The 21,043-nt window shown below is 46.7% G+C and overlaps 2 protein-coding genes across 2 annotated transcripts; one reads left to right on the top strand and one right to left on the bottom strand.

Moving 5' to 3' along the window:
• Positions 1-5,079: 5,079 nt before the first annotated feature.
• Positions 5,080-17,191, top strand: LOC308137013 (lysine-specific demethylase RSBN1L-like; the record flags this gene model as incomplete). Its single annotated transcript, XM_080505569.1, has 9 exons — positions 5,080-5,569; positions 5,864-5,989; positions 6,915-7,603; positions 12,341-12,478; positions 13,756-13,898; positions 13,998-14,165; positions 14,496-14,607; positions 15,518-15,853; positions 15,920-17,191. 9 exons carry the CDS (start codon positions 5,080-5,082, stop codon positions 17,189-17,191), a joined length of 3,474 nt encoding a protein of 1,157 aa, XP_080361695.1.
• Positions 17,192-18,723: 1,532 nt separating this feature from the next.
• On the bottom strand, positions 18,724-20,729 carry tmem60 (transmembrane protein 60). The gene is made up of 2 exons (XM_080505606.1): positions 20,573-20,729; positions 18,724-20,376 (listed from the first exon to the last, which is right to left on the bottom strand). The coding sequence occupies exon 2, from the start codon at positions 20,297-20,299 to the stop codon at positions 19,895-19,897; it is 405 nt and encodes a 134-aa protein (XP_080361732.1). The 5' UTR covers positions 20,300-20,376; positions 20,573-20,729; the 3' UTR covers positions 18,724-19,894.
• Between the last annotated feature and the right edge of the window lie 314 nt (positions 20,730-21,043).

The following is a 21,043-nucleotide window of genomic DNA, read 5'->3' on the forward strand; positions in this document are numbered from 1 at the left end:
CAGTTGTAAAATTTTGTGATTCACGGTTACAAAATATGTTTTTAATTCTTCCAAGCAAACTCTAAAGGCTTCTGGATGGTACGGCCCTTTTTGCAATCCACGCTTATATCCAAGTAGGAGCTGTCTTCACTCTGACACCAACTTCCCCGCTTTATTCTTGATCCAGCGTCTTTACTAATGTAGCTATGAGCTCATCTGACATTTGCTAACTGTTGGCAGGATACAAGCCCGAAATAAGTGCCCTTTAACCTTTCGCAGTCACTCCAGGGTTTTAGCACTTACTTTGGGAAATGGTGTGAGAGAAATGTTTACAGTCTTGAGAGACTTAACTCAGTTCGAGGCTGCAATTGATTTATTATCAGAGCAACATCTTTAACGGCTCAGCCAAGCATGAATCTCAGACAGTCACCTTTGCCAACAAACCAACCTGATGCACACTTTGCTGGAAATATCAGCAGGATTAGATGTTGCAGTGTGTATGAACAAGGCTAATCAGCTCTCTCCATTTCATTGTAGCAAACCTGAATTTCAGAGTTCACGCAGAAACGCTATCATTCCAGACAATACCCTCTCTCCTGGCTTTACCCATTTATGGATGGCAGAATTTATTAATTTTTTTCTCCTCAGGGTGCCCTCTGGGGAATTAGTGTTTTGAATTCTCCCGGTGTGCTTGCTTGGCTCACTGTCTGTCCTGGATTGTGTAAACATTGAGTTTTTTGTTTTTTTTCACCATCCCAACCAGAACAAACAAATGACCATCCGACCAGCTTTGCTGCTGGGGCTTCCCGGCAGGCCACTTCATCTCCATCCACTTTGGGCAGAGGAGCCCGTGTCGCTGGTCGTGTCTGTTAAGTGCATAAGTGTCCCGTTTCCAGACAAACTGGCCTCACCCCAATAACAGTTACAGCGCAGCGCCAGCCCCTTCTAATAGCACACTCAATATGCATGCCTCAAGGTAGAGACCTACCTTGGTCTTTATTATTTCACTGACTCATCGTTTTCAAGCCAAATTCAAATAAAATCAATTATCAAAGCCGTTACGTGATATAACACCTGCTCGAATCCCGTGGCTCAGTGTGCATCAGTTATTATGAGACTTTCCCTTAAATTGTCTTTTTCACGCTTTCTTTCCTCCCCGATATTTGAACACATGCAGATTCTCGCCTTCACACGAGGTGTCTGCAGCCAGCTCCTTTACTCCGGACAGTAACTGATACATTCCTTTCCTTTCAACACGTGTGAGAATGTTTTTTCACCCATTCCAATTGACTGATGGCAATTCCTAAAAAGTGAAACAATCACAAGTGTCTTTAACATCTGGGCTGGATTTCCTACAGCCAGCCAACAGCAGATAACATCAGGTCAATTTGCCACAAATCTAAAAGCCTGGACTTAATTAAAAGCAGCTTGAAATTCATATGTAAGAGCGCATGTCCTGATGAGGGATGTGGAAAGAGGGCGTAACATGGGAACAGATTCTCCCCTGCTGTCACCGTCTGCACAGCAGGAGCGGACTCCGAGGTGAATATGGACACTTTTTTTTTTTTTTTTTGTAGACGCTGACATGCAGGAGAAAAATACCAGAAGTAATCTTTCCACCACAGAAGAGGTTATCTGCAGTGTTTTGAAGTCTGTTTTGTTTAAAAAGCCCTACAGAAACATTTAGTCTCCCATCATATCGGATCCTGATGTTCATGCTGAATAGATTTGTGTTGCCTTCTGTATATTTCCCAGCTGTGATTAAAATTGAACCCAGGCCTCGTACACAGAGGATGAAGTAGATACAAAATGCATAGAAAAGTAGACTAAAAAAAAACACCTGGCAACCTTTTCTCATCAATGAAACCGTTCTAAAGTCATATTTTGGAGGTATTAAATGTGTCAACATTAGAAGGACCACCATCTTTTTAAAATTCAGGATAGTAAAAAGTCCGGTGGTGGGTGGAGGTACTTAAAGGAATCCTTTGATGCTCTTTTTCAGTTTATTTATATCCTTGGTCTCTACTAATAAAGTTTTATTGTGATTCGCTGTTTAAAAGGGAATCATCCTTTTGTGTTGTACCGACTTTTCTTGAAGCTCCGTCTTTCATTCGGTACAGCATACAAGATGTGTTCTGTTTATTTATTTTTTTATTATCACAATACATAGTGTAAAAACAAATACACATCCTTCTTCAATGTGGGCCTTATCATCACTTGGACTGTGGGAAACAGTAAACCTAAAATACAACACAAACACACACATGTTGGTCAAACTGGAGCACATGAAGAAAACCAGTACAGACACAGGGAGGACATTCACACGACCACAGGCTTCCAAATACTGAAAACACATAACTGATCCTTTTGAGTAATAAAGAAGAGCAATATCACACAAACAAATGATAAATTGCATTATCACATATAAAGTATGACAGTGTGAGTCTTTAGTGGTGAAAATGGTCGATACACTGTTAATTTAAACCATTTTCTGTTTTATTTACTGCATGTTGGTTGCTTTATTTGAATAGGATATTTTGCCCAAAGGGGGTATTTAATTCAATAAACAACCCATTTAGGCCGAGCCATAAGACTGCCAGGTCTGGCGAAGGTTTGAATGTCCAAATGACGTCAATGGGAATTTATGACTCAAACCAAAATAAGCATATAAGATGCATACAACTACAGAAATTGTATTATTATGTGGCCAATTTCAATACACCATTTGGTGCGTATTCGCCCGAAGTGGAAGATAAATAGCCGTGTGCTCAGTTCGCAGGAGGGATCACTTTGTTTATGTGTTACAATTTGCCTTGCTATCGTCAGAAAAATCAGCTAGAGAAACACATGAACTTCACTGAAACAAAGCGCCTGCTACATGTGTTTACTCCAAAATATAGCAAGGCAGAGCCGAAGTGGGTTTTTCAAACAGCGCGTCTCTCGGCAGCCTTTCTAATCTTCATGTAGAAAATCAAATACCCCCACTTGATAAATCCTTTGACTCCATAATGTGAAGTCCTAGCAGGAGCTATAACTTTTAATAGGTGCAAACCTTCGTGAGGCACAAGATCAATGAGTCAGACTTACTTGCTCCCATAAACAGTCCACATACCCCTGCACTCGCCTGCAGCAGGAGGGTGGAAGGCCAGATGGCAGGTCAACAAGTGGCATGCCATCCTCCCAAAATTGCCTGCGAACTATTAGTTTAATGTGTCATGTTAAACATGTGTTTTGTATTCAAAATATTGTATTCAAATGAAAACAAACGAATAATACATGGTATTAACTCCAATTTGTGCGTCAGTAAATGTACTTTCGGCTGCTGAAGGTGTTATAAAGACTGATTGCCTCCGAACTGCCTTTTGTTATGGAAACTAGAAATAACTTTGACTTTATTATTCAGCAAACTGTGTCTTTTTCTCTATGGCAACTGGTTAAGTGTCAGCCCACATGCTGTATTCACACGTTGAGTAATTTGTGTCGAAAGACATAAACAAATCTCATTTCAGAGTAAACTACTGTCAGTGTGGATGAACACTGTATATCCTAACGTTCCAGTCTCTCTCAGGCATGTTGGGAAGTCAGATAGAGACGAAAAGGGGAGGATGAGCAAGAGTCCCGTTTAACAGAGAAGTCATTTGTGCACATTTCTTCTGTATTTGTTTTCCTTTTTATGTCATAACAAAATAACTCTCATCCAGTGTGAGTACGTCAACAAAGACGGTACTCAGCCCTTATCCAGAAATTACAATAACACAATGTTTTAAATAAAATGAGTAATGGCGGTGAGCTCATGCGTGATATAAAAAGGAGTGAGTCACCAGTTGTTGTTTCCCAACAGTTTTGAGCACATTTTCACTGACGCCACCCAACATTTGAGCTTTAACGACTGCTGCAAGGGTCAGTGAACGTGATGAGTTTCACAGCAAAATATACCTCAGTGGATTTACGTCACTTTGATGCCACCTAGTGACTTTTGCGAGAAATACCTCATAATAGCTCTAATTTAGAATCTGAATCAGTGTTTTAAATATTTCTGGGGGGAATTATTTTAAGTTACAACCGTAAGCTTTAGAATTTCCCTGGGATTTCTAAAATATTGCAGTTTTATTCTATTTAGTATAAAGACAGTTTTCTGACAAAACTTTGATTAAAAAGTATCATCACAAACACTTGTTTCAATAGCTTTACAAAGATTTATGTGATGGATTAATTGCATTCCTGATTCTTTATGTATTACTTCTAAACATCGATGATCCATAAGCTGATTTATTGAATCCCAATTATTAAAATGTGAAAAGAAACGTGTTGTTAAATTTCAGTCATGTAGACTGGATCACAGACCAAAGAAAAACCATTGCAGGCAATTGCTATTATCTTGTTTTGTGAGGATTTGAGATGAGTAACACTAAACAAGAACAAGGAAACATACAATCGCCGCAGAGGTGCTTTAAATAAATCTAGTTGAAATCAGTACAATTAAAAAAAAAATGTTAGCTGGAGGGTGCTTAAGCAAAATCAAGTCAAATTCTATTCAATGTCTTTTTTAAGTAAACGCGTCCTCCAAGCCCCTGTTAAATCAGAGGCTCCCTCTACTGTTGCAGAAAAGATCCATGACCCTTTTCAAGATCTTGCTGGTGTGAATAACATGAGCTCCCCAAATATTACTACTGTAGTATTAAAAACTGGTTGAAATTTAATTTTTAAAAAAAAATAACATTTCAGTTAGGAATTCAAATAGATCAAATGGATTTGGATTGTAACATTTACTTTCGTAACAATGTAACGTGTATCACTTCTGGAACGCAGTGTGCACACCTTTCATCATGAAAGCTGCGTATAACGCGCATCTGGCAAAACGCGCACGAGCCACCGCGCTGGGTGCAGCTCCCTGGCTGCGCCGCTGCGGCTGCTCCCCGCCTGCCCTGCGTGCTCCTGCTGCGTGCCGCCTGCGTGCTGCAGTCTTTCCGCTCCCGCAGGCTGTCAACAGTCTGCCTTGCGCCCCTCCCCCCTGCGTCCCACGTCACACCCCAGGCCCCGCCCCCGGCCTGGCTCTCACGCACCAGTTACGTCTAACCGTAAAAAATAGAAACTTCCAAGATGGCCGAGTCCGTGGACTCCATGCATTTCGCAGCAAACAGCAAAACAAATTCCCCCAAACCCCTGCTAGCCAAGCGGCCGCCCGAGAGCCGCCCGCAGTCTTCCAGCGACATTTTCCCGCCGCCCCCCAAGAAGGTCCGCGTGGAGGAGAAGGGCCTGAAGCACCGCAGGCTGAACGGAGAGGTGTGCGCAGGGGAAAAACACAACGGGAAGCAGAGTTGTGGGAGCCCAGCGAAATGGAGTTTCGGGCCGGCCAAGGCGAGCCACTCCGCCGCCGCCGCGGTGCCAGCCGCCCCGGCGCGGAAGATCTTCAAGATCAGCAACTTCCTGGCGTCGCCGCACAAAGTGAAGAAGGCGAAGGAGAGGCGCCACAGGGAGGAGAAGGAGAGGAGCGGCGAGGCGCAGCGGAGCTCCGCCGCCGTGGAGAGAGTGAGCCCCGCTAGCTGCCATACAAAGACGGAGAACGGCGACGTGAAGACGCTCCAGAGAGGTGAGACGAGCGGCGCGGCGCACGGACCCCCTCCTCCCCGGCGGCTCGCGCTCAACATTTCGGGCCACATGCGAAAGCGACATCCGCGGCGAGCCGCGTTTATCGGGGCATTACATAATCCGCTGGAACGCAGGCCCCGGTATTTATTAGGCCCCACGGTCGCTGGTTCGTCCAGACACGTGGAAATGTTTTGCGACCTCGCTTGTGTTTGTCGTCTTCGGCCGTGGATGTGTTTTTTTTGCGGGCTCAAACTTGTTGTCTCTCCTCTCTTCCCCCTCCCGTCCCCCTTGTCAGACCACCGAGCGACGGACAAGGAGCGACCGAAGAAGAAGGAGAAGAGCAAAGAGTGGAGGAACCACCAGATGCCCCCCGTGCACGACATCGCCCGGGAGAACGGGGAAGTTCTCCCTCCCCAGAAAGGTGCGACCGCAGAGCAGAACGCTCGCGCCGTCGAGATGTAAACAACGAGTTCGCGTATTGTTTTTGTTTTTTGTTTTTTCTGCAGGAATGAACGTTTCCTCAAATCACTTGTCCAATAGTGGGGAACAAAAAAGACGCGTGGAAGCACAGCTGTCAGGATGTATAAACATCTGGTTGGACTGTGCTGATGTTTAAAGTTGATCTCGATTGAATCTCACTTTCATGCAAATTGCCAAAACTTGATGATTGTGATAGAACTGTCGAATCTATAAACGTCAAGTATGTCAGTAATGATAATGTTGTCTCACCTTTTTCAACCCAAGAGCCATTTCAAGTGTAGTTAATATTCCCAAACTGTACTAAAGTTAATTAATCTAATGGATAATGCATATTCAAATGTGTGTAAGGGGGTGCTTTACCATGCTGGGGAGACAACATTGTTTCATAATCTTTCTTGGTAGTTTTAGAATGAGAGCAGAATGTATGAATTCATGCTTGTTTCTACTTTGTACAAATCATCACTTTGACGTTTGTTTTTGTTTTTTTGAAGAAGTCTAAACTCCTCTTTTCAAATCAGGTCATTTGTGCCGACTACTATTTTCTGTAAAATACCCTGTGAGCCGCCAGGGGCCCAGAGGTTAACGACCACCGTTTTGTTTATCTTAATAAAATTAAGTCCGCTGTGACTACTGATTTATCACAGTCAATTTGTGTAAATGTGGAGCCTATAATTAAAAAGCTGCCATGGGCCCAACAACGGACCCGGTATGTTTACAGCTGGATCTGAATGGGCCCCCAAACAAGCTGTTGTTTGGGGGGCCGGTGTGCAAACTTCTCTCTCTTATCTGCAGATCTTCGGTTTCAATAGTTGCGCAACACTTCATATTTATAAATGTTGTTTGTCCCCCCCCCCCCCTCGTCACAGACTCCAAGGAGAAGCCCAAAGCCGGCTCAGAAGAAGACCTCCTACTGAAGAAGCTCAAGAAGAAAAAGAAAAAGAAGCACAAAGATGGCGAGCGGGTGAAGGAGAGACACGGCCGGCCCAAAATGTATCACCGCTCGTGTCAGACTGTGTGCTCCGGGGTGTCCCTGGGTCTCCCCGAGCTCCTCGGCCGGATAAACGGAAACAACAGCGGCAGCCTCCTCCATGCCGCTCCCGCGGCCCCCCCGCAGCCGCACCATCAGGACCCCGCTCTCTCCGCTGCCGCCACCTCCGCCTCCATCTCCTCCATGGTCAGGGAGAGGCTCGGCTACAGCTCCCCGCTCCACTGCGCCCCGGCGCCGGCCCTGTCGGGCCTGGAGTTCGGCCGCCTGATCCACGTGGAGCAGCAGGCCAACGGCGGGGCGTCGGTGGCGCACGCCTACAGCGAGCAGCTGTGCGGCCTGTCCCCGGCCGAGATGCAGCGGTTCGCCCAGGAGTTCGTGACCCTGTCGTTCAGCGAGGACGAGGCCCAGGCCGCCGGCTTCGTGATGGGGATCATACACGGGGCGGCCTCCTACCTCCCGGACTTCCTGGACTACTTCTCGTACAAGTTCCCCAACGCGCCCGTGAAGATGGAGGTGCTCGGGAAGAAGGACATCGAGACCACGACCATGGCCAACTTCCACTCTCAGGTGAGACGGCTTTGCGCTTTTGAGTAATCGCTTTGATGTCTTCACTGGGCGTGCTCAGGGTGTCTCAGGGTGTCTCAGGCCGCGTTGTGGCACGGTGGCGGTGTGCAGCTTCATAAATGTCTCTTGTGTGGTGATGCTGGCGCCTTGGGGTAGCGCGGTACGCTCATGCAGGATGCTTCCGAGGAAAAGGTGAAGCCTCCAGGCGCGTTTGGAACAACCGCTGGATCGTAGGCTCGGTTATTTGTGAATTAAAATCAACAGAATTTTCAATGTGGTCTTTAGTCCTCTTCTCCCCCAGTCTTCCACACGTCGTCTGTGTCGCTTCAGCGAAATTAGTTTCATACTCAATACAGTTTGAATAGTTGCATCTTAATATCTAAATCTATAGACCCGATGATGAGTTGGTTTCATGAGCTGTAAAATAGAATTTCTCCATTCATAGTTTAAAGGAATTGTGAGACGTGCCTTCTTTTACCCAAAGCATTCGTCTTTGTTCATTGATAAAACTTCACAATAACATAAGATTAATCAACCAATGCGTTCCAGTTCAGATTTGATGCCGTGTTTACAGTCAGTCACAGTTATTAGAAACATACCAGCTCTGACTGAAACACAGACAAAACCTCCCTTTGAATAAATCATTTGTCAAAACTTTTGCTATGCCCGCTGAAAGAGAATGAGACTCGGCATTTATTTGAATTCCTGTTTGAGATGAAGAAGTCAGAAATGGTCCCGCCGCACCCCCCCATTCGCCGCCGCTTCATCTTTTAAACATGTCTGTAGAGTGAGAGAATCAATTTAGGTCAAGAAATATTAAGATTATTCTCACACAGGGCCTCTCAGTGGGATGAAAATAATTCCAGGGTCTTTCCTCTCGGCCGCACTCGCAGTGCTTTGTAATCAGATATTGCTTCAGCTCATCCGGCGTCAGGACTTCCTCCACAGCCAACATGAGGCCACTTTTTTTTTTATTGTTTTTGTTTTTTGAAAAACAAACTCGGTTCAACCGTCGGCGTATTTTCTTGATATAAGCTCCTTGTGATTTGATGTGAATATTATATTTCCATAACAGTCACTGGAGGGAAGAAGCTGCGGCGTTCAGAGCATCTTGAGTTTAAGTGACTGATGTGTTGTTGTTTTTTTTATGGCTGCGTTTGCTGTCAGATGGGTGCGATCGACGTGTCAGAATCAGACTTTAGACTGACAGTGAAGCCTCCATGTGGGTGTGAAGGATTCTGTTTTTGTGTGCGTTTTTACGGTAAAACAGGATTTGAGAGAGGGGGGGTGAGTTTCACAGATACCCCCCCTCCCCCCGGGGGGTCCCTCGGCTTTCAATTTGACAAGCTGCACTTTGGAGCCTCGTGGCACTGCGGCACGTTCAGGCCGTTCTTTTCAACAACTTCTCCTGACACTTCCACATGGCAGTCGAGGAACAAGGCAGAGAGGGAGCAGTTTTTTTTTCTTTTTTTCCTTTCCATTATGATCTCTAAAGCAAGAGTCCATTCACCGCTACTTAAAGACCCACGAGCAAAAGGTGTAACGGAAGAATGCTTTGTGATTTTCGATTTAAAATGCTTATCGGTCACTTTGGGGAAATTATTTCTCTGCTTTTAATCCATCCTTGACTGGACACATGTCGGGTATTAAGAGCCTTGCTTATGGAGCCACAGTGGGAGCTCTGCCATGGGATCTGAACCGACAACCTTCCAGTCAGAAGCTGTCGACCCTCACCACGGGGCTCTTTTAAAGTGGAGGTCAGGCGAAGGGAATGTCGTGTGTTTGGCCTTTTGAGCCGCGGTTCGGTTTGGTGTCTCATTGCGGTGATTTCTGTGCTGGAAAATAAGTCCTGTGTTTTGGAAAAATTAAGCGCCAGGCTGATGTCACAGTGGTGCTGAAGCCACTAACACCAGAACCTATATAAAATTAATTTAAAAGAAATCCATGGCCTTTCAAGTGTTTGGTTTTTTTTCAGGTTCTCTTGCTTCTTCCCACGTGCCTGTTTGGTAAATTAGCGGGATTGCAATGGTGTTTCTACCAGCTGAGAGCTCGCGATTGCTCATCAAATATAAAACGGGAGTCCCTAAGAGGCAGCAGCGACTTCTCTAGTCACGCACACAATGAGGATCTTCCGGTGACGATCTTTAGCGCGTTCTTGGTTCTTTCACCCGCGACTCCGGCCATCCCAGATGGGAGACGGCGACGCCGTTCGATTGTCGTTTACAGCCTGTTGCTCCCGTGTTTTTTGGGGGGGTTTTTTCACAGCGAGAGGCATTCACGGGCAGCCGCTGCTGTGGCCGTCCAACCACAGACAGATAATCTGATGACGGTGTCAGAAATTTCACAGCTGCCTCACTACAACACGAGCACGTGCGATCGCCGCCGCCACGCAACAGCTACTAACAACCTATCCAAATGGAGCCGACGGGCCGTGACGATCAGAGCGACACAAGCGCTGCAATCAAACAACAGTTTGCAGATTCCCGAGGAAGCAAAAAATAAAAAATGCTCCGCATTCTCCTGCTGTTTTCCTGCATATGAATGCGACTCGGGACAACGGTCGGAATCAATAATTTGGTTTTGTTTATTTCCTGAAGGTGAACGTTGATGTGCAGCAGACTCGGGCTGCAGCGTTCCCCGTGCTCTGTGGCCCTTGAACCGCTCTCCTGAAAGAAAATAATAAACGATGCACCTTTTTGAAAGCGAGTGTCTCAATAGGTTTTACTCTCGAGGCACAAATACGCTTCCTTTCCACGCATTAGTTGGTCTTCGTAGTAAAATGATCGAATACATCTATATTGATAAAAACTGGAGAAATACAATAAGTTGTTATTATCATTTACTGCAGAGCAACATGTTGCAGTGAAACTTCCCACGGTGGTGTCGCGGAACTTTGCCTCAGTTACTCTTTTTGGTGGTTTAAATCGACTTTTTTATTTACACGGCAACATCAGCAGCAATTCAATAAACCTTTTGAGGCTTGAGTCACTAAATACCTTCCCCCACATTAATCATCACTTCTCCAACCTGCAGCCTGCTGCGTCTTTTATTGCAGTTTTAATATTGGATATTAAAATAATTGTGTGTGTGTGTGAAGTTTTAATATCTATTGAACAAACAATCCAATATATCTACTTGGTGTTAAAAGTGAGGTACTTGTTTGTTTAAAACAGAGATGTAGCTTTTATATCGTGTTACATGATTATTGTTGCGTCTCTTTTCTCAACATTAATACAAATGCTGGTTGTCATTTTAACAACTGAGCCTCCGATTGTAATTCATTATGTCGTATACCCACTGTAAGTCACATGTGCTTCGGTTTCGGGAGATTTGTTTCAGGCTATTTCGCCATTTCCTAGTCTGTGCATCAGTAGTACAGAATAAATGTATTGCTCTTTAGGGGCCGTTTTACTCTACAGTCTAAAAGCATCACTTAATGCAAGACATCTTAAGATGTTGAAGCCACCCCCCCCCCCCCCCCCCCCCCCCAAAAAAAAAAAAAACACCACAGAGCGAGGAAGCAGACAGAAACTGCTCACCTGTCACCGACGGAGCAAATTAGATTTTGTTTAAAGCGCCGATAGATTAAAGGCTGAAATAATAAGCTGTTGAGAGCGGGCCTGCCGGGAGGTACAATCTCCATCCAACTTGAGGCAAATGAAAGTCTTGAGCGTTGAAGCGTGCAGAGAGCCGAGGGACGACCCCGGCGAGGATGATTTATTTATCACGCCAACACGTTCGCTCATTCCGCATATCGTGCACAGAAAGGTATAGACGTGTCTTCGCTCAACGATTTTCCAGAAAAATGTATTTGACCCCAATACCCATTGGATATTCGCCAGGTCTTCTCCGCCGATGCCAAACGGCTTTTCTTCGCTGTAGACGTGAACAAGCAAAAACACAAAGTTCTTTTACCTTTATAATGAGAAGTTTCGAAAAGGTTCAGGCTCCAAAAACGAAAAATCAACCAGGATCCTAATATAATGTGAAACTTGATAACTGACATCCATCAGTCTGGAGGCTGGAGGCTGTCCTGCCTGACATAATGCCTCGTCAGCATGTTTTTTAAAACCACATTCCATATTTAGTGACGTATTTAATGTATATTGTGGTAAATCTCCTACAGTGTTTTCATAGTATTTTACAGTTAAAACAGTGTTTAAATGTGGCACCAGTCCGGTGGTCATGTATTTCCTGGAGGTGTCCGTCTGCTGTTGCTGCATTGCACCTCAGCGAACTGTAAAATTATCATCCAAGTGGATCTAGATGTGCTTTTATTGCCCCGTCGTCAAGTTTAACACTCCCTCTGATATCGCGTGTCGTTAACGCCATTAAATGATACAAGCGCCCTTCATTCATTGAATTTGGACGAAGTAATCTCTGCCTGTTGACGTGGCGTGAACGCTCTTGGGTTTTTGTTTTTTTCTCTCTCCGTGTTTTACACGACAGGAACGACACAAACAGACTCTGACACATAAAAGTTTACGATCTGTTCTGGGGTCATCATCTGTGCTTTCATTGAACTTCAAAATGTTTCAGTATTTCAACTGGCGTTTTATTTTTATTTTCTCCTCCACACAACCTGACAAACGCTCACTTTCTGCCCGTCGTCTGTTGACATTTGCGTCTTCTGAGCGCGGAGCAGTTCCTCTAAATGAGCCTCTTCATAAAAGACAGGTGCACTGGGAAGGTCACGTCCATTTATCGTTGGCCCTGATCCGTTTCCTCTGCTCCCTCCAGGTGAAGCGGACGTACTCCCAGGGAACGTACCGCGCCGGGGCCATGCGGCAGGTCAGCCTGGTCGGAGCAGTGGACGAAGAGGTGGGGGATTATTTCCCCGAGTTCATCCACATGTTGGAGGATTCTCCTTTTCTGGAGGTGAGTGCAGCGACGCATTAATAAGCTTCACTTCTTTGTCTTTTATTCTCGACTCGCCGTGCAACGTCTTGGGACATACGAGACTGTAGAAGAAATTCTTTTGCTAATTATTAAGTTCATAGTTTTTCTTATAAAAAGCATAAACGTAATTTCTTTTTTTTTAACTTGATTTTTAGCAAAGCGCATTTCCTTGTTACATCCTGCGACAAACAATGCGCCGTAGTAATCTTTAAATGTGATAAAGCCCATGTCCTGTTCTCATCATTCATCAGTGTTTTATGTCAGAAAAGCGTCACGGAGGCGTCCCAACAGAGCCGGCTCTTTTTGAGTATGAATATTATCACTGCATTACCTTTCATTCACAAGGAAAGCATAAGTTTATATAATGTATATGTACTGTAACTCATTTGATCTTTTATTATTTATTCCTGGAAGAACTTTGTGACAACAGAAACTAGACAAGCTGCGGTGATCTACAGAAAAAATGCTCAATAATGTTACCGTGTCGCTGAATGTTTCTGTGAAAGTATTAAATAGATCCAACTAAATTATATTAAGAGAAAAGAGTACACGCACTCGACTAGTACTTCTAGTGTAAACCCTTCTAGTCTTCCTCACAGTAAACAATAACAAAATAAGGTGTAAAGCACGTCAGTACATCAGTAAAGTTTACGAAGTACTAAAGGAAAAGATTGTGTCTGAGGGAACCTGCAAAAAAACTGAAAGAAAGTTCTGAGGCACAATTATTTTTAAGGCTATTCTGAAAGCCTCCATGTTTAAAAAAAAAAAAAGTCCTGGGGACTGAGGAGTCGATTACAAACTGCACAAACATCAGCAGTGCATAAAAATGCAATCGTGCCTTTGACCGTTTCCTCTGATCCGCGATGTGCGACTCCAGACGGGCTGGAAGAATATTAAGCGGAATCTCTAAGCAAAGGCTATAAATCAGAAATGGTTTTTTAATTCTCTCTTCTGTTCAGTTTCATTTTCTACGTTTCTCTTAGGTGCCGAATTACAAAACTCAGTGTAAAATGAGGCGCAAAGACGTTTAATGATGTTTGACAGGAAGAGAGAATAAGTAAAAAATAATGTAATATCGTTATTTGAATCAATAAATTTGAACTATTGGGCAAGAATTGGGTAATAAATGCGATAAAACCAAACCGCCGGCATTTATTTACCCGGGTTCTTTTCAGTCAGCGGGGCATCAATTGTGTTGAGCTGCTTTCTGTGCGTGGTCATACGAGCTGACGTTCCTCGCCCCTGTGTCCGTGCAGCGGACTCTTCCCTGGGGGAGCTTCTCCAGCCTGCGGCTGCAGAGTCCCACCGAGAGCGACGACGGCCCCATCATGTGGGTCCGACCCGGGGAGCAGATGATCCCCATGGCCGACATGCCCAAGTCGCCTTTTAAAAGAAAAAGGTACGTGGAACGAGCCTTGTGAACGCAACCTCACGCCTTCGACAAGCGGGCAAATCTTTGTAACCCCCCCCCCCCCTCCTCCCCCCAAATGGATTTCAGGTCGACCAACGAGATCAAGAACCTGCAGTATTTACCCCGAGCCAGCGAGCCCAGAGAGATGCTGTTCGAGGACCGGACGAGAGCGCACGCCGACCACATCGGCCAGGGCTTCGAGAGACAAACGACGGCCGCCGTGGGCGTGCTGAAGGCGGTGCGCTGCGGAGAGGAGTGAGTGACCCCCCCCCCCTCCGTTCACACGCAAAGGATTTGACTTGGTGGCTCGTGTTGGACCTGACCAGCTCACCTGTGGAATATAGAACAAGTTCATACAACTTGTTTTAATGTCGTTATTCAGTTTTTTTGTTGTTGTGAGCACAGTTGGTGCGTCTAGGTGTGTGTTTATCTGTCCTCACTGCTGGAACTTGACCAATGCAGAGTCCAGTTGGGTTATTAAAACCATAAATGCTGTTTTTTGTTGTTGTTTTGTTTTGTTTTTTGGTCTTCCAACCCCTCAGGTGAGTAAACAGGGACTGTGTGTGTGTGTGTGTTTCCTCGCAGCAGCGACGCTCCAGCCCGGATCACCAAAGACGTCGTGTGTTTCCACGCGGGAGACTTTCCAGATGTGGTCATGAGGCTGCAGCTGGACCTCCACGAGCCGCCGCTGTCGCAGGTGAGTCCACAGTCTGTACGAGAAATACATGAGGTCTCATCCAGCTGAGATTATTAAAGTAACTACAAATCAAATGACTGTGTGTGATGAGAACAAGATATTTACAAGTGATGACGACTATAAGAATTCATAAATCCATAGTTTCTGTCCGCTTTGAGCTTTTCACCCGTTCTGACATGACATTTTTTCCTCTTAATATTGATTTTTCCGCATCAGTTTCTGGTCTTAAAATGTAAACAAACACTTGAGAGTATCAAAGCATTTCACAGTTAAAGAAGCCTGGTCGTGTTCCGGAGGCTCAAACAGTCTAAAACCCAGATGGATTATTGGGCCTCAATTTGGCAGGCGGAGAGAAACACAACACCTCAAACAAGCTCACGTTTCTCTGAAAACAAAAACCGTGGCATGTATATCTGTGTTGTGTTTTTGGTGGAAGAGATTGGTTCAAAAAAAAACAAACACCCTGCTTCTACTAAACTAGTTTATCGTCAATGAGAATAAATTCTATTCTAAATTGTGAGTAAAACGATTCAGTTTATACCTGAAACAATAACAGCGGGAATTGATTTTCAGTGTTTGTGCAGGACCTGATCTCACCATCAAAATAACTGACTTGGGTCTGCCATGGTCTCAATAAAACATAATGTAATGTCGTCTTGAGCCTGGAGACTAAAAGAAGCGAGCAGCGTGGGTGGTTTGTGGGCGCTTACCGTGGGGGAAACTAGTTTACAGAGCAGACTGTCAGAGTAAAAGCACATAAACCAAACGTATGAAGCACTAAGAGCAATTTTTGAGGTATTTGGTTTATGTCTAATAAATGTTTACATCCGTGAGTAGAGGAATCAACCTTGTGAGGGAGGGTTGAGGAGGATGATGATGACGAGGTGCTCCTGCTCTTCCTCTTCTCCAGTGCGTGCAGTGGATCGACGACGCCAAGCTGAACCAGCTGAGGAGGGAGGGCATCCGATACGCCCGCATCCAACTCTACCACGACGACATCTACTTCATCCCCAGAGGAGTCGTCCACCAGTTCAAGACCGTGTCGGCCGTCTGCAGCCTGGCCTGGCACATCCGGCTCAAACAGTACCACCAAGAAGAGAAGGACGACGAGGAGGAGGAGGAGGATGAGGAGGAGGAGGAGGAAGAGGAGAAATGTTCGGCCAGTCAAATAACACTTCGTATCAAAGAAGAGGAGCGGGACGACGAGGGCGTGAAGAATGAGCGTAGCGTCGCGGGACAGTCAGCGGTGAAACTGGAGGAGGAGGAGGAGGAGGAGGAGGAAGATGAGGAGGAGGATGAGGAGGAGGAAGATGAGGAGAGGGAGGGGCCCCCTTCACAAACTCCGACACAGACTCTGAAGGAGGAAGAGCGAGACGGCAGAGCGGAGGTGAAGGAGCCGACATCAACGCCGCCGCCGCCACTCGCACTCAAGAGAGAGGCAGACGAAGAAGCCGTCACTCCCGCGCCGGTGGACGTGACCGGCGAGGGAGAGACGAAGGAGGAGGGCGGAGGAGGCGCCGGCGCGTGCGAGCCGCTGCAGGAGAGGGAGGCGCCGCCGCCAAGCAGGAAGGAGGGCGAGCTGGAGGAGGAGCGGCCGCAGAAGACACCGGCGTCGGGCCAGGCTCTGAAAGAGAGGAGCCGAGACGGCGCCTCCAACGCGCCGCCGGTCAAACGAGAGAAGGACCGGGCGAAGCGAGAGAGGGATGAAAAGGATAGGGTGAAGGAGAAGAAGGACAGGAGTAAAGAGAAGGAGAGGGATAAGAAAGACCGGGGGAAAGAGCGGGAGAGGGAGAGGGAGAAGGTGCGCGAGCAGGAGAAGGCGAGGGAGGTGGGCCCCCCGGCGCCGCCGGCGAGGAAGAAGGAGGACGAGGAGCGAACGAACGAGGGCGGCAAGACGCCGCCCGCCGCCCGGGACGAGAAGTGGGCCAGGGAGTGGGACGCAAAGACGCAACCCCACGTCAAGAAGGAGAAGGAGCACGACAAAGAGCGGGCGGCGGTGCCGCCGCCAGCGTCACACATCCGGCCGGACCGAGAGGAGGCCCGGGACTCCTGCTCGCACAAACACAAGTCGTCGCACGGGAAGAAGGAGAAGAGCGGCCACCGGGAGGGCGGCGCGCCCAACACGCCGGCCAAGCCGGCGGCCAGAGAAGACGGCAAGGCGCCGAGGCCGGCGCACGCTCCGCCGAGGAAAGAAGGGAAGAAGGAGAGGGAGTTGAGCGGCAAGGAGGAGAAGAAGAAGCCGGCGGTGCCGCCCGCTCCGGCGGAGCACAGGGCGCCGCGGACACTTGTCACCTTTGACCTCTTCAAGCCGATGGAGGCTCACCAGACTCTGTCGCTCGCCTTCACGGACAGCAGGCCCAAGGCGCACCACCACCACCACCACCATCACCACCACCACCACCACGCCACCGACCCCCGGGGCTCCTCGGCCAACATTCGGACGCTCGTCCCCTCGAAGGGACCGAAGGCGAAGGAGTCGGGGGCGGCGGCGGCGGGCCGGGCGGCCGCGTCGCTACCGGACACGGCGCTGAAACAGCCCATGAAAACACACACGCCCCAAACACACAAAGACTTCTTAATATGAATGTCTACATGTCTAGTCTTTCTTTCTTTTTCTTTCTATTTTTTTTTTTTTTTTTTTTTTTTTTTTTTTTTTTTTTTTTACTGTACAACTTTCGCCGAGGCTTTTGTTTAAAATGTTCCAGAGCGCCGCCGTCCTCCACGTATCTGCTGGTGTTTCTCATCTCCCAACAGAAAAGCATTCCTCCACCCCCCCCCCCCCCCCCCCCTCCCCCGACACGGCCGCACACCGCTCCACCTGAGACGAAGGATGCCGCTCTGGCAGGATTTCTCAACGGCGCCCGAGAATGTAAGCTTAAGTAGCTCACTTCACGTTTGTTAGCGGATGTAATGTAGGCTTTCTTCTTAAAATGTTCTGTGACGCCCAACCCCCCCCCTCCCCTCCCCCCGTGCGTCGGTGCCTGTGCACTACTTAGCTTCGCTCTTAAAAAAAAACACCTACTTTTAGGTACTTGGACTTTAGCCGGTCTGAAAACAACCGCCGTCACACTCCTGCCATAGGAAAAGACCCCGCCGCTCACCCCAAGTCCTCACTTCCTGTCGGGAGGCTCATCGTCTGTGACGTTCCACGACGGAGGGAGGGGGGGGGGGACGAGTCGTCGTTTTCAGACGGGACCGTTTTGGACTCACCCAGGGCTGTAAATGATACTGTATGTACCAAAACTGTACAGTATAGATGTTATTAGCACCAATGTGAGAAAATGTATACAGAAATTGCATATATTTTTTGTAAGACAAGTTTTATTTTCCATAGAACTTATTTATATCATTTAACTGTCTGTTTTTATTTGGGGGGAAGAAAAAAAACAACTGATGTATGTGAAAAGAAATCCTGTTGTAAATACATTTTATTTCCTAAGATAAGACTTGGTAGTGTGATTTATACTCTGATCAGAACCTCTCAATAAATGGTTCAAGATGTTGACTTAACGGGTGTTTAAAAGTCTCCTCTGCGTTTTGTGCGTTCGGTTTGAACCACGCCGTCTCACTGAAACTGAAAATATTCACATCGAGTTGTTTTGTTTTTTCAGTAAGAGTGCTTCCATCAGAGGAGCCAACATATGAAGGATTCATTACTTTTTTTTACTGTAGATTTGTCAGTTAAAAGAAAAAAATCCACCATCAGGAATATTCATAAACTTTTTTTTTTTTTTTTAATAATGCCTGATACATATTTTTGACTGTATACATTAAAAAATAAATGCTGACTTTCTTCCATTCCTACAATAAGGTTTATTTAATTCAGGGTACAATATTAATAGCCTTCCTCATGGTACTTATCAGTTAGTACTGGCTTGATTTCTTTCAGATATGTTTTTAAATTAAGATATTTGTATTTTTTTTATTTTTTAAATAAGCTCTTATTACATTCAATGTCATTTTAAAGAATGGACCAATGCAACTTGCCAAAGCAGCACTATTCAGATCATCTAAATAAAATAACCATCATTCACACTTGTGCTTTCATTATAGGAGCTTTATTGATAAGTGCCCCCCCCCCCCCCCCCCCCCCCCCCCCCAAACAGTGACGTGATTAACCCCACGGGGGGTGACGAAGATTACTTTTTTTTTTTACAGCATTCAAGCTCAAGCATCCGACACGCGGCACCACGTCACGCAGGTAAAAGAACAGTTTTGGTATCTCGTCAGGTGCGCTCGGCGTTCACGCCGACGCCGGCTACGGTTTTAAAGTGCAAAGTTTTTAACGTTCAGGATTTACATTCATGTGTGACCGATGGAGAGAGTTACTCCGGGGAGACAAAGTGAGCTTTCATCTTGTCAGTGGGACTCTTTGATCTGTGTCATCCATCCGATTCACGGTGAAGCTCGGGTTAGAGGCACCTCGTCTCAGGGCCGCTACCGATTAACCAAACAACAACCCCCCCCCCCCCAAAGTTTCTCACATCTGGAGGCTTTTGAAATAAAAAAAAACAAGTGTCAGTATTCTGAACTGTTACTGCGAGGTGCTCGTTTCCATTAAATGGCTAAAATACTCTTATCATGAACATACTTTGCTTCAAAGGGTCATTTTTCCAGCATCAAAACTGTTCAAACGCAACGATTAATGAATGTTTTGGCAAAAGCCTCGATCCATACCTGAGCTACATAAAGGAAACATGATATTTTTTGTCTGCAAATCCAAGACCTGCAGCTTTTGGGCAGTTTATTGATGTTAAAATGAAAATAACCGAAGTAGAAAAACAAAACAAAATGTTCCCGTAGAGGAGCCAGTTGGCAAGTCTTGGTATAATGACATTTGTATAACTGCCGGAAACCGAACATCTTGTCATCTGTACGCCTTTTGTCCCATGTCGAGGTCGTTCCCAGCTGGGACTGGGTGAAGAGCAGGGTTCAACTGGGTCTCGGGGACATCGTGGAGGAAACGCCGACTCGGCTGGGTGTCTTTGGACCGTGGGAGAGACCCCAAGTTGGGTGAAACATGCAGTGCCCCCTCTCTCTCTCTCTCTGCCGGCCCAAATCAGAAACCTTCCTGTGAGGAGACGGTGAGGACCACCGTTTGACCGAACAAACCAGCCAAAACAACAAACACACACACACACACGCACACAAAAACCAAACAAACTAAACAGAAGCTGGAGTTATCGTGACGATACGGAGCAGTGTGGACTTTCAGAGAGGGTCGTTTGCCCCGGTGCGTCGTCTCCGTCCAAAAGATTCCTCGATACTCAAGAGGCGTCCCCGTGGCTCAGTCCCTCCTGTAGTGGAAGACACTGTGTCCCAGCTCCACCAGCGCCCCCCCCAGCAGCGCCCACAGGGGGACACACACCACGCTGAGCCACACGTCGGTCAGCCTCTCCAGCCGCGAGCACAGGGTCAGACAGAAGGCCAGCTTCAGCAGCAGGGCGGCCAGGTACCACAGCCTCCTCTTCAGGCTCTGCTCCCCGTCCCGCGGGTCGAAGTCCGGCTTGCAGCGGCCCGCCATCTTCACGATCAGCATGAGGATGAGGATGGTGTCAAAGGTCCAGACGGGGAGGAAGATGAGGAACCAGCTCCAGGTGATCTTGGAGTCCAGCTTGAGGACCAGCATGATGAGGAAGATCAGGGCGAAGATCCAGGAGAGGAGCACTCGCTGGGCCAGGGACATCTTCATCTAGGGAGGAGGGAGCCAGTGTGACCCCGGGGAGGAGGAGGAGGAGGAAGGACCACGGCCAAGGTGACGGGAGTGACCTGAAAAAAAAAAAAAAAAAGACACGAGAGCGTCTGTCAGGGACGAGCCTCTCCACAACTGGACTCGTCATCACGCGCAGCAACGAGCAAAAACAAACACGCGCAAGCCGCCGCGTTCACCTCCGGTTGTTGTTCCTTTAGCATCGAGCTGCTAACTTTACAACAACACGGCGGCGTCGTTCAAACGTCGTCTTACCGGGTCTGGCAGCGGTTTTTTTTTCCCGGCAGCGGGAGTTTGACAGGCGAGTCGAGTGAAGACGAATGTCAGCGCAAAAAAGAAATAAAGTTTGAATAACAGAGTAGCTTCGACCACTGCGGAGACACGAACAGGAGTTAGCTGTTTTCCTCTAGCATCAACGGGACGGAACAGGACATCCGGTCCAGCCTTTCCAAATAAAAGCCCAAAGTATAGAACTTCCGTTAAGAAGTTCACTTCCGGTCACTGACGTTGTAATATAATAAAAAGTGATGCAGTCTTTTCAGAAAGGAAACCATTATTTGTTTCCCTGTTTGTCCCAGAACGTGTACACCTTGTAATGTAATATTACTGATACTTTTCGTTGATGTATAAAAGCCCTGATTATTAATTTAAATAAAGCGCTCAATGATGTTCATGTACCAAGCAAAAAAGTCAATAAAAGCTTGAATTTCAAAAAAAGGAAAGAAA

The sequence above is a fragment of the Blennius ocellaris genome (genome assembly GCF_963422515.1).
Source record: "Blennius ocellaris genome assembly, chromosome: 11".
Taxonomy (NCBI): Eukaryota; Metazoa; Chordata; class Actinopteri; order Blenniiformes; family Blenniidae; genus Blennius; species Blennius ocellaris.

What these genes read in the sequence shown, in the direction of transcription:
- tmem60 (XM_080505606.1), bottom strand. Translation starts at nt 20,299, where the DNA reads ATGAAGATGTCCCTGGCCCAGCGAGTGCTCCTCTCCTGGATCTTCGCC.